The sequence below is a fragment of the Oncorhynchus gorbuscha genome, linkage group LG07 (assembly GCF_021184085.1).
Source record: "Oncorhynchus gorbuscha isolate QuinsamMale2020 ecotype Even-year linkage group LG07, OgorEven_v1.0, whole genome shotgun sequence".
Taxonomy (NCBI): Eukaryota; Metazoa; Chordata; class Actinopteri; order Salmoniformes; family Salmonidae; genus Oncorhynchus; species Oncorhynchus gorbuscha.
The window spans coordinates 55,429,946-55,442,543 of NC_060179.1; the positions used below are offsets into that span (position 1 = coordinate 55,429,946).

General features: G+C 48.4%; 1 protein-coding gene across 5 annotated transcripts in view; it reads left to right on the forward strand.

The window, feature by feature from the left end:
• Positions 1–10,333, forward strand: part of LOC124040060 (inactive ubiquitin carboxyl-terminal hydrolase 54-like) — a 31,990-nt gene extending 21,657 nt beyond the window's left edge. For 3 of the 5 annotated variants that reach the window (XM_046356833.1, XM_046356835.1, XM_046356834.1), the window contains exons 12-19: positions 33–348; positions 1,182–1,562; positions 1,777–1,901; positions 2,180–2,338; positions 3,745–3,886; positions 5,005–5,904; positions 6,057–6,229; positions 7,528–10,333. In XM_046356833.1, coding sequence (XP_046212789.1) covers positions 33–348; positions 1,182–1,562; positions 1,777–1,901; positions 2,180–2,338; positions 3,745–3,886; positions 5,005–5,218 — 1,337 coding nt within the window. In that variant the 3' untranslated portion in view covers positions 5,219–5,904; positions 6,057–6,229; positions 7,528–10,333. Of the gene's footprint in view, positions 1–32; positions 349–1,181; positions 1,563–1,776; positions 1,902–2,179; positions 2,339–3,011; positions 3,696–3,744; positions 3,887–5,004; positions 5,905–6,056; positions 6,230–7,527 lie in introns of those variants that run through there. The other 2 variants (XM_046356837.1, XM_046356836.1) reach the window with 2 other exon arrangements.
• The last annotated feature ends 2,265 nt before the right edge of the window (positions 10,334–12,598 follow it).

Below are 12,598 nucleotides of genomic sequence, written 5' to 3' on the forward strand. Positions count from 1 at the left end.
CCTCTCTCTATCCCTCTCTCCATCTCCATCAGACTCAGTAACAGAGGCCCCCCCCCGCCCCCCCTCCCCTACCCTGCAGCAGGGGGACTATAAAGAGACAGCCGTGTTCCTCCTCTCCTCTCGTCGTCCCATGTCGTCATGCTCTTCCTCCCATCCTTTCTCCTCCTCCTCCTCCTCCTCCCACCCCCCCTCCTCTACCTGTTCCTATCCCGTCTCCTCCTCCTCTTCCTCCCGTCCCATGTCCTCTTCCTCTTCCTCGGGTATAGGGGGATCTGTGCTGGGTTCTGAGGCAGGGGCCGTGGGGCCTCCCTGGGAGGATGAGAGCACTAGCAGCGAGTCCAAGTCTAGGTGGGTGCTGCTGAACAGAAACACACATTTATACTGACCTATACAGGGCTTTTGGAAAGTATTCAGACCCCTTGACTTTTTCCACATTTTGTTACGTTACAGCCTTATTCTAAAATGGATTAAATGAATACAAATCCTCAGCAATCTACACACAATACCCCATAATGACACAGCGAAAAACTGAGCAATCGGGGGAGAAGGGCCTTGGTCAGGGAAGTGACCAAGAACCTGATGGTCACTCTGAGAGAGCTTGAGAATTCCTCTGTGGAGATGGGAGAACCTTCCAGAAGGACAACCATCTCTGCCGCACTCCACCAAATCAGGCTTTTATGGTAGAGTGGCCAGATGGAAACCACTCCTCAGTAAAAGGCACATCACAGCCTGCTTGGAGTTTGCCAAAAGGCACCTAAACGACTCTCAGACCATGAGAAACAAGATTCTCTGGTCTGATGAAACCAAGATCGAACTTACTTCAACTAACTACTTAGTAAAGGGTCTGAATACTTATGTGAATGTGATATTTCCGTTTTGATTTTTTTATAAATTTGCAAAAATGTTTTAAAGTTTTTTGATTTGTCATTATTGGGTATTGTGTCTAGATTAATGAGGGGAGAAAAAAAATGATTGAATCAATTTTAGAATAAGGCTGTAATGTAACAAAATGTGGAAAAAGGTCAACAGGTCTGAATACTTTCCGAATGCCCTGTACTTCCATGTGAATGTTTCACAGTAGAAGGCTTACATTACAAGTGTTGCAGTGAAGTTTGTTCTCCGAGCTTGTTACAGTAAGTTAACCTTTTACAGTGCTACCTGCTAAATGTTTGACTCTTCAGTTCTTCTGGTGGTCGATGTTACCGGCCAGCCTGGAGGCCACGGAGGGAGGCCCTGAACATCGACAGCATCTTCACCCGCCAGAGAGGCTCTCCGCTGGGCTACAGCACCCTGCCCGGGCCCCGTCTACCTCCAAAGCTCCATCAACACTGTCCAACTAACACGCCTGATCTGCAGGGGGCAGGAGAGGTGGCCTGGGGTGTAGCGGGCTTGGGGGGACACACTGGCGGGGTGGCCGGTGTGGCAGGGATGCTAGGCAATGGTACGGGCTGCCCCCCTCCTCCTCCTCCCCCGTTGAGAGGGGTGGAGCTTCAGCCCTGTCTGATACAGAGGATGGAGAGTGGTTACGAGAGCAGCGAGAGGAACAGCAGCAGCCCTGACAGGTACACACACACACACACGCACGCACGCACGCACGCACACACACACACACACACACACACACACACACACACACACACACACACACACACACACACACACACACACACACACACACACACACACACACACACACACCATGGCAGCGCCATTCGTTTTGTCCTTGTTGCAGTCTCGCAGAGTTTCTCTCTCTCTCTTCCCCTCCCTCTCTCTCAGGGAGGTAGGTCAGAAGCGTGTGTTGATGTCCGGTCCATCGTGGCGCTCGGTGCCCAAGTCCAAGAGCACCAGTGCCATCCTGCAGGAGCTGCCAGCACCTAGCTGGGGCAGCAACAGCAACCTGGGTGTGTGTGTGTATATACGTGCGTGTGATACGTAACGGTGTCAGAGTGGGTGTGTGTGTTTGCACAGTATTCAAACTCTAAAGTTTGTTTCTCCCACCTCCCCTTGCGTGTGCTTGTGTGTATGTGTGTGTGTGTGTGTTTGCATACGGTGTGCGTGTGTGTGTGTTTGCATACGGTGTGCGTGTGTGTGTTTGCATACGGTGTGCGCGTGTGTGTGTGTTTGCATACGGTGTGCGTGTGTGTTGTGTGTTTGCATACGTATGTGTGTGTGTGTGCAGGCGCTGGCCGTAGCGAGCTGGATGAGCTTCAGGAGGAGGTGGTGAGGAGAGCGAGGCAGCAGGAGCAGCAGAGGAGGAAAGAGGCGGAGAGAGAAGCTGCCGTGGGATTCAACCCCAGACCCTCCAAATACATGGACTTAGACCAGCTGCAACACCAGGGTGAGGGCAGAGAGGGGCGTACGTCACTGTCTGTTCCTTACACCTGCCTCCTTGGGTGGCTGTCTGTCCGTCCCGCCCTTTTGTCTTGTCAGGACACGAGAGAAGATACTTTTGTGTAGTGGCTCATTTTGGGTGTGTTTATGGTTACCTACTGTCTGTGTGTGTGTATGTATGTGTGTATGTGTGTGTGTGTGTGCGTGTGTGTATGTGTGTGTGTGGGATGCTATAACAGCGTATAGACGAGTGTTCTCGACTCCCTGGTGCTGTAGACCTACAGTGGGTGCAGGCTTTTGTTTTGGCCCAGCACTGACACACCATCACTGGGTGGTTTTAATTGATCCGTTGAATCAGTAGGGGTGTGTGCCCCTGTGTGTCTGGTTGTCTGTCGTTCAACTTCTTCAACACACACACACACACACACACACACACACACACACACACACACACACACACACACACACACACACACACACACACACACACACACACACACACACACACACACACACACACACACACACACACACACACACACACACACACATAACCTGCGGGTAAATTGGTGGCATTATTTCTAATGCGATTCAATGGTTTTAGCGTTGCATAATGACGTCAGTGCTTGAAGCTAATACTAACCACCTCAATCTGCCTGGTTCCATGTAACACATCACAGCTAACAACAGGAGAGGAACCGCACTGCCTGCACAGTACAAGTCAACATTGATGCGACTCATTGGGAACCTGCTTGTCGTCTCTGAACGTACCCCCGATTTGATGGTTGCTCTCCTGCTGTGTGTCTCTGCATCTTCTCCTAACCCACTAGCACCTCAGACAGCAGGGGGCGCGTTCACTAGGGCTAAATCTGCACGAGCTGATACTCGGTCTGTTCTGAAGGCCAGCGTCTTTCCCTGACCCCACGACCCCAGCTCTGCTCTCTCTCTCTCTCTCTCTCTCTCTCTCTCTCTCTCTCTCTCTCTCTCTCTCTCTCTCTCTCTCTCTCTCTCTCTCTCTCTCTCTCTCTTGAAAACCCTCATCTTTCTGTCATTGACTAACCAACACGCATGCACACACACACGCACACACGCGCACACGCACGCATGCACACATACACACACACATGCGCACACGCACACGCACACACACACACGCGCGCACACACACACACGCGCACACACACACACATGCATAAAGGAGCTGTCTGCATGCTGGCCCCCTCAGAACCACTCCTCTACTCTGCTTCTCTTTTCTTCCGCCTCTCTTTCCCCTCTCTTTATTTATTTCCAACTCTCTCTTCTCTCTCTCTCCCCCTGTTCTCTCTCTCTTTTAATCTCTCACTCTTTCCATCTCTCGCTCTCTCTCTCGCTCTCTCTCTCTCTGTCCTCCTGCTCTCTCGTTAACATTCTCAGCTGTGCTCAGCCCCTTGCATGAGGCTAATGCTCATAGTGGATTGGCTGTAGCTGCGTGCATGAGGAGCCCTTGGGAACCAATCACACAGGATCAGGATATGGAGCAGGAGACAAGAAGCGCCCGTCCACAGGGGCATCGCAGGTACCATAACTGTCCCCTGTATGTCCCCAAAACCCAACCCAGGACCCTTCTATATGTGTCCCAGCTCTGCCTGTCCAACAAAACACCCCTAACTCCTCTGTGTGTAGTGCAGTGGAGTGGAAAGTGTTTCTGCTCTGAGGTAGTTGGTCTGTACTGGTCTGTATTTGTCTGTGTTGGTCAATGTTGGTCTTTACTGGTTTGTACTGGTACCTGTTGTGTTGATGGTGAGATATCTGGTCCAGACCTGTCTCGGAGTGGGCTGTAGGTCTGTCTGCCTTTTTGCCTGTCTGTCTGTTCGTGAGGGGCTGGTGCTGTGTTGGAGGTATACTGTATATGTAGTCAGTAGGGGAAGATGAGGAGAGGAGACTAGTGCTTTCCTCTCATTCTTCAGTCCTCTCTTCTTCCTCTCCTCTGTCTGGTTATTTATTCCACTCTTCCTCTCCTCTGTCTGGTTATTTATTCCTCTCTTTCCTCTCCTCTGTCTGGTTATTTATTCCACTCTTCCTCCTCTCCTCTGTCTGGTTATTTATTCCACTCTTCCTCTCCTCCTCTGTCTGGTTATTTATTCCACTCTTCCTCCTCTCCTCTGTCTGGTTATTTATTCCACTCTTCCTCTCCTCCTCTGTCTGGTTATTTATTCCACTCTTCCTCTCCTCCTCTGTCTGGTTATTTATTCCACTCTTCCTCCTCCTCCTCTGTCTGGTTATTTATTCCACTCTTCCTCTCCTCCTCTCTCTTGTTCTTAACTGCTCTCTCATTTATTCTTTATTCCCTTATTATATTTTTTTCCTCTCCTCTTCTATTGATCAACGTTGAGCTGTGATTAATGGGCGACTGCTGCAAAGGCTGCTGGGCAATTCCTGAGCCAGCGGAGATGTAGAGAGTTAATGTGGGGGTGGTGGATTTTGTGTGTGTGCTTGCTTGCTGACTGGTGTCTTGATGATGAAGTGCCTTATAACTTTATGAATCCTACATTACAGTCATGAGCCTGACATAAGATGCTTCTGTTTCAACACATTCCATTTGAAGTGTGTTTTCGTTTCATCCTTTATTTACTCTGATTGTGAATGGCTGCTGAGCGTCTCTGTCCCGCCCTTTCTCTCCTGTCGCACAATCAGTGAACAGCCTGGCCCGCTCCAAGTACTGCTGACGCCCAATCAGGAGGGGGAAGAGGTCCGGCCAGCCTACCAGGATGCAGCCCTGGGCCCTGGCCAGCCCCTTCTCTCCTACAGACCCTCCCCCAACCTCACCCCTCTCCACTCATCCCTCCAACCCCCTCCCACCGACAACACCGCAGCACAGGTTGAGGAGGGGAGAGACAGCCTTTTTTAGCGGGGGAGAGGGGAGAGAACGGGTCAGGAAGGAGGAGGATGTGGGGATGAGTGAGGTCAGGGGACAGGGGCTGAGGAAAGTTGAGGAGGAGGAGCGGTTGAGGAGGGGTGAGGAAAGGCAGGGGGTGAGGCTGGAGGAGTTGTTACAGGTCGGGGGGGTGTGTGTGAGACCTCTAGGCAGACACCTGGCCATCTCTCTTCCCTCTTTACCCCTCAGACTCTGGGATATATCAGACACACACACTACCCCCTCACACACACATTCACCCTCTGACCCCCAACACACACGACCCCCACCCCCACATTCAAACACGGACTCCCCACACATGTATACAGACCCTGAGCCCCCACACAAACAGTCTGACCCTCCGCCCACCCCCCCCCCCTCATCCCGCAGTCAACCCCACCCCTCCCTGCCCACCGCTTCTTCTGATTGGCCCAATCAAGTTTCCACCTTCAACACCATCACAAGTCATTGGTCCTCCTGGAGCTTGGACCGCCCAGATGCTGTGGTTACGCCATATGACACACCTCCAGATCGCTGCCTCCCCATTAAGGCACACCTCTCCCACAGAAAATACAACTCCCAGCCTGCCCCTGCACAGCATGAACCCTGTGACCCTGAGGAGGCAGAGTTATCAGAGCTGGACTTCCTGTACCGGGCCAGTCTCCAGGCAGGAAGTAGAGGTACATACTGTACATATTGTAGTTGTGTGTATGTGTTTATGTTTAAATTGTGTGTATGTACAGTAGCTGTGTGTCTAGTGTGTGTATGAAGCTATGTGTGTACATAGTGTGTATGATCCCTGACCTCCAGCTTTTCTCCTGCGTGGGAGCAGGTGGCAGCCCGGCCGGGAGCCTGCAGTGTGGGGTAAGAGGGTCAGCCCGCTCCTTCACTCCCAACACGGAGGGGAGTGTGTACCAGACTGATAGCAGCAGCACAATGGTCCGCAGTCTGAGCGGCACAGTCATCAACCCGCGTCGCCACCGTCTCACCGCAGCACGCAGCTTTGTGAGTTTATCATACGCAAACGCCACACGAGGTTGGTGGCACCTCCAATTGGGGAGGACAGGCTCGTGCTAATGGCTGGAGAGGAATCAGTGGAATGGTATCAAATACATCAAACACATAGTTTGAAGCCATTCCATTCGCTCCGTTTCAGCCATTATTATGAGCCGTCCTCACCTCAGCAGCCTCCACTGACACACACACACACACACACACACACACACACACACACACACACACACACACACACACACACACACACACACACACACACACACACACACACACACACACACACACACACACACACACACACACACACACACACACAGGCACTGCTGCACTCCAGTGGTCATGTTGTAGAGCTGCATCTCTGTTTTCACCTCCAATTCTCATCTGCAATACCATCACACTGCTGTTCTCTCTCTCTCTCTCTCTCTCTCTCTCTCTCTCTCTCTCTCTCTCTCTCTCTCTCTCTCTCTCTCTCTCTCTCTCTCTCTCTCTCTCTCTCTCTCTATTCCCCATCTCTCTCTCTCTATCCGTCTCTCTCTCTCTCTATCCCCCGTCTCTCTCTCTCTATCCCCCGTCTCTCTCTCTCTCTCTATCCCCGTCTCTCTCTATCCCCGTCTCTCTCTCTCTCTATTCCCCATCTCTCTCTCTCTAACTCTATTCCCCGTCTCTCTCTCTCTCTATCCCCCGTCTCTCTCTATCCCCGTCTCTCTCTCTCTCTCTCTCTATTCCCCATCTCTCTCTCTCTCTCTCTCTCTCTCTCTCTCTCTCTCTCTATTCCCTGTCTCTCTCTCTCTCTCTCTCTATCCCCGTCTCTCTCTCTCTCTCTCTCTCTCTATTCCCCATCTCTCTCTCTCTCTCTCTCTCTATTCCCCATCTCTCTCTCTCTCTCTCTCTATTCCCTGTCTCTCTCTCTCTCTCTATCCCCGTCTCTCTCTATCCCCGTCTCTCTCTCTCTCTCTCTATTCCCCATCTCTTTCTCTCTCTCTCTATTCCCTGTCTCTCTCTCTCTCTGTCTATCCCCATCTCTCTCTTTCCTTCTGAAGGTGAAGCAGACAGATGTCAGTGCCTCTGCTTACTTACCTAATCTCCTCTGAGACCCTGTATTGTTACACCATCATCATCTTCATCATCACCATCTTCATCTTAGTCATCATCATCATCTTCAACTTCAGTATCTTCGTCTTCATAATCATCATCATTATCATAATTATCATCACCCAGTCCTTTCATGACCCCTTACCCTTCACCTCTGGGGCCTGTCCATTACTGTGTTGTCCCTCCCCCTGCAGGAGATGCCCAATGGCGCGGGAAGTTTCTGGTGTCTGACGGGGGTGAAGCTGACTTCAGACCACTTAAGACAGTGGTCTTCAAACCACTGACGTGCCTCCATATGCATCTACGCTACAGGCACCTCCCAGGGCAGCTCGCTGGGGTCCTTACCCTTCACACCGCTACAAGCACATCCCACATTGGACATCTAGGGTCCTTACTTACCCTCCACACCACTATGGAGACCTCCCAGGGCAGCCTTCTAGGATCCAAACCCTCCACAGTTCTACAGGCACCTCCCAGGGCAGCTCTATGGGGTCCTTACCCTCCACACAGCTACAGGGACCTCCCAGGGCAGCTCTTTGGAGTCCTAATACTCCACACCACTAAAGGCACCTCCCAGGACAGCTATTTGCAGGTCCTTACCCTCGACACCGCTAAAGGCAGTTCCCAGGGCAGACATCCGGGGTCCTAACTCTCCACACCCCCCCAACCCCAAACACACACCTCTCCCCACGTCCGTCCCTCAGTGGTCTACTAACATCCCTCTACCCCCATCTCGCACCCTCCGCCCTTCTTCAACTATTCAGTCTATGCAGTCATTCTTAGTCCCCCTCAGCAGGAATTACTCTGAAACCCCAAAAAACAAACTCACCTAATTACACTTCTAGCTAGCTTGCGACCTGCTAGCCTGTTAGCCTCCTAATATAGTCCGACTCTGAACATTATCCTGCTAGCCTTCCCCTCTTTGGGCCTATAAAGGAGGGAGTAGATTAGCTAGCTAGGTTTAGCCTATGATCTCCCTGCTTTATCTGCCCCAATCAGAGGGGCTCTGGAACCTTGAGGTGACCGAAAGATCCACAGGGGGAGGAGGGGGTTACCGATAAGCCACGGCTTCTTCCTTTTTCTTTATGGGCATTTCCTGTCTGATGACAGCACAGCACACCTGGATATGTTGTTTCCAAGGGAACCCCAGGACCAGTGCGTACGTGCCTACATAGCTACGTATAGACGGAACTCTAATAATAACTAAAGTCATGTACAGAAAAACGATATATGAAACCTGTATGTTATTAAGACCTTATGGAATGTTCATACTAATAATGATAATAATGAAGATATTGATAACTTTAGTGGTGACTCCTGGTCCTGGATTGAGTGACCTTCACAAGTGTCCAGCTGGAGGTCACCTGACTGACCGTTGTAACGGCTAACGCTGCTCTCCCATTTCTATCGGGAGAAACTACCTTCCTTTTTCCTTTTTTAAAATTTCATTTAATTTTTTTTTACAGATAACGGTAGCTAAACGGAACAAACTTTTGCACACCTGATGTAACGTGAGAGAGAGCGAGAGCTTTGACCGAGCGAGGGTAAGGGAACTAAATTGTCATTTGGGAAGTGTGTTTGCTGAAAGGTACTTAGGAAAGTGTACCAGCTGAACGGTACTTGCTGAAGTGTACTCGATGAAGGGTAAATGTAATCTAATTTATTTGAGGCCTCAGGTTAACATGATTGGTTCTTAGTTACTGACATTCACTATCTTCTTCTGGACCTTTCCGTTCAGCTCTGACCCTGATGTTACTCAGATATGAATGGTGAACTACACTATATTATAAATATACTTCATATGTGTACTGTAGGTATTGTCTCTCATGCTCCAGTTATAACAGGGTTCTCTGACTTACCCCTAACTGAATAACACTGACATGTCTTGAAAATGTTATGATATGATTTAACCTGCTGAACATGTTATGACATATGTACATATAATATGTATGTATATACATAATAAGTACATACATTTAATACATTATAACTAATCCCTATTTGGAGACCAATGGCCAGTGCAGAACGAGATCTAGACAGAACTGATAAATGATTGTTGTATCTAAACCAAAGGTTGGCACTTAGACAAAGACACAGCTCTCTGTCTGTCTTTTAACATTGTGATTTAAAAAAAAAAATGTATTTATTAATTTGATTATTTTGTTGCTGTTTGTGTTGTGGATGTTGGAGAATGTAGCCAACTGTAGCGCATGAGTCTGCTATGCAAATCAACCTTCCCTCCTGACCCTTGACCTCTGACCTGACAGATAGGAAGCAGGAAGTGGACACGCCCACGAACGGACGCTTTATTTACGAATTTAAGTCAAGAAGATACGTGATTAAATGCTGGCTCATAGGCTCGATTCCAAATGGCACCCGTCTCCCTATATACTACACACTACTTTTGGCCAGAGCCCTACATAGGGAATAGGGTGTGATTTCCGTTTCGCACCATATACATACATAGTACTGAAGTGGTTCACTATGTAGTAAGAAGGGATAATGTATACCAGGGGTATTCAACTCTGACCCTACGAGGTCCGGAGCCTGCTGTTTTTCTGTTCTAACTGATAATGAATTGCACACACCTGGTGTCCCAGGTCTAAAATCAGTCCCTGATTACAGGGGAACAATGAAAAGATGCAGTGGAACTGGCTTCGGGGTACAGAGTTGAGTTCCAGGGCTGTATACTATGCTAGGAACAGTCAATGGAAATTCAATGCAAAGAGAGAGTGGAAGAAAGAGAGCGATGGCGAATGAAAGAAAGTACATAGAGAGGAGATAAAATGATGTACTGTTTGTGTGTGAAATAGAGATGATGTGAGGATGAAAGAGGGCTAGGAGTCATTTTTAGAGAGCGAGTTGTATGTGTTTGTGTGTGTGTAGGGTGTTTGTGTGTGTTGGTACTGGGTATCATTGCTTGGCGAACGAGGGAAAGAGGGATCCTGTATTTTTGCAATAAAGTTATTACCACTGCTCTCTTAATGGGGCGTAACCACTCATCTGACTCTGTCTTCTCATTGGCTGCTTTCTATGTGAAGGGAGGAGGCGGGGTATCATGACATTTCAGCCTGATTTCTACTGTACCTGAGCAATTAGCTATGCAAAATGGCTTCCCTGCACAGTTTCGCCCATAGCTGCGTGAAGTAGGGGTGCTGGAGGTGTTGCTAATGGTAATACTCCTGTCTGAACAGACATCAATAAAAATCATTCAAAATACTGCACCAGAGAGCCACAATTTGGGCAGCACACTCACCAAATATCAAACAGCTTGTTGAGTTGCCGCCATACGAATAGAATCTTAACACAACTGAGATCCCTACCTGTATGTACATACAGTGCCTTCGGAAAGTATTCAGACCCCTTGACTTTTTCACACATTTTGTTACGTTACAGCCTTATTCTAAACATGATTCAATGATCTACACACAATACCCCATAATGACAAATATTTTTTTTTTTTTGCAAATGTATTACACTACCGGTCAAAAGTTTTAGAACACCTACTCATTCAAGGGTTTTTGTTTATTAGATAGCTAGATAGCCCTATTTGGTAAAACACCAAGTCCATATTATGACAAGAACAGCTCAAATAAGCAAAGAGAAACGACAGTCCATCATTACTTTAAGACATGAAAGTCAGTCAATACGGAACATTTCAAAAACTTTGAAAGTTTCTTCAAGTGCAGTCGCAAAAAACATCAAGCTCTATGATGAAACTGGCTCTCAAGAGGACCGCCAAAGGAATGGAAGACCCAGAGTTACCTCTGCTGCAGAGGTTCATTAGAGTTACCAGCCTCAGAAATTGCGGCACAAATAAATGCTTCACAGAGTTCAAGTAACAGACACATCTCAACATCAACTGAGGCTGAAGAAATTCGGCTTGTCACCAAAAGCACTCACAAACTTCTACAGATGCACAATCGAGAGCATCCTGGCGGGCTGTATCACCGCCTGGTACGGCAACTGCTCCGCCCTCAACCGTAAGGCTCTCCAGAGGGTAGTGCGGTCTGCACAACGCATTACCGGGGGCAAACTACCTGCCCTCCAAGACACCTACACCACCCGATGTTACAGGAAGGCCATAAAGATCATCAAGGACATCAACCACCCGAGCCACTGCCTGTTCACCCCGCTATCATCCAGAAGGCGAGGTCAGTACAGGTGCATCAAAGCTGGGACCGAGAGACTGAAAAACAGCTTCTATCTCAAGGCCATCAGACTGTTAAACAGCCACCACTAACATTGAGTGGCTGCTGCCAACACACTGACATTGACACTGACCCAATTCCAGCCACTTTAATGATGGGAAATGATGTAAATACATCACTAGCCACTTTAAACAATGCTACCTTATATAATGTTACTTACCCTACATTATTCATCTCATATGCATACGTATATACTGTACTCTATATCATCGACTGCATCCTTATGTAATACATGTATCACTAGCCACTTTAACTATGCCACTTTGTTTACTTTGTCTACATACTCATCTCATATGTATATACTGTACTCGATACCATCTACTGTATGCTGCCCTGTACCATCACTCATTCATATATCCTTATGTACATATTCTTTATCCCCTTACACTGTGTATAAGACAGTAGTTTTGGAATTGTTAGTTAGATTACTTGTTGGTTATCACTGCATTGTCGGAACTAGAAGCACAAGCATTTCGCTACACTCGCATTAACATCTGCTAACCATGTGTATGTGACAAATAAAATGTGATTTGATTTGATTTGATCAGAGGAGTCTGTGTGAATCAGGCCTTCATGGTGGATTGCTAGAAAGAAACCACTACTAAAGGACACCAATAATAAGAAGAGACTTGCTTGGGCCAAGAAATACGAGCAGTGGACATTAGACCGGTGGAAATGTGTTATTTGGTCTGGAGTCCAAATTGGAGATTTTTGGTTCCAACCGCCGTGTCTGTCACATCTGCTCCTGCTATGCCTTCTGGTGTTCATCCGGTGTTCTTGACCTGCAGTTACTCCCCCTGTACACTCTCTCCCTCTCCATCTCTGTGTGATTGGAGACAGGTGTGCTGGAGACAGAGCACATCCCTACCAGCTGCAACTCGTTCCATAATCAAGACCTCTACAAATACTCAGTCCTGCCACTTCCACTCTGCCAGATTGTAATCTCTGCTCAGTCCGTTCATGATTCTAGACATTTATGATTATTCACGATCCTGTTACTCTGCTGTGCCTGTTTCCCTGCCTGACACCGTTTGTCCTCTCATTGCAGTTACCG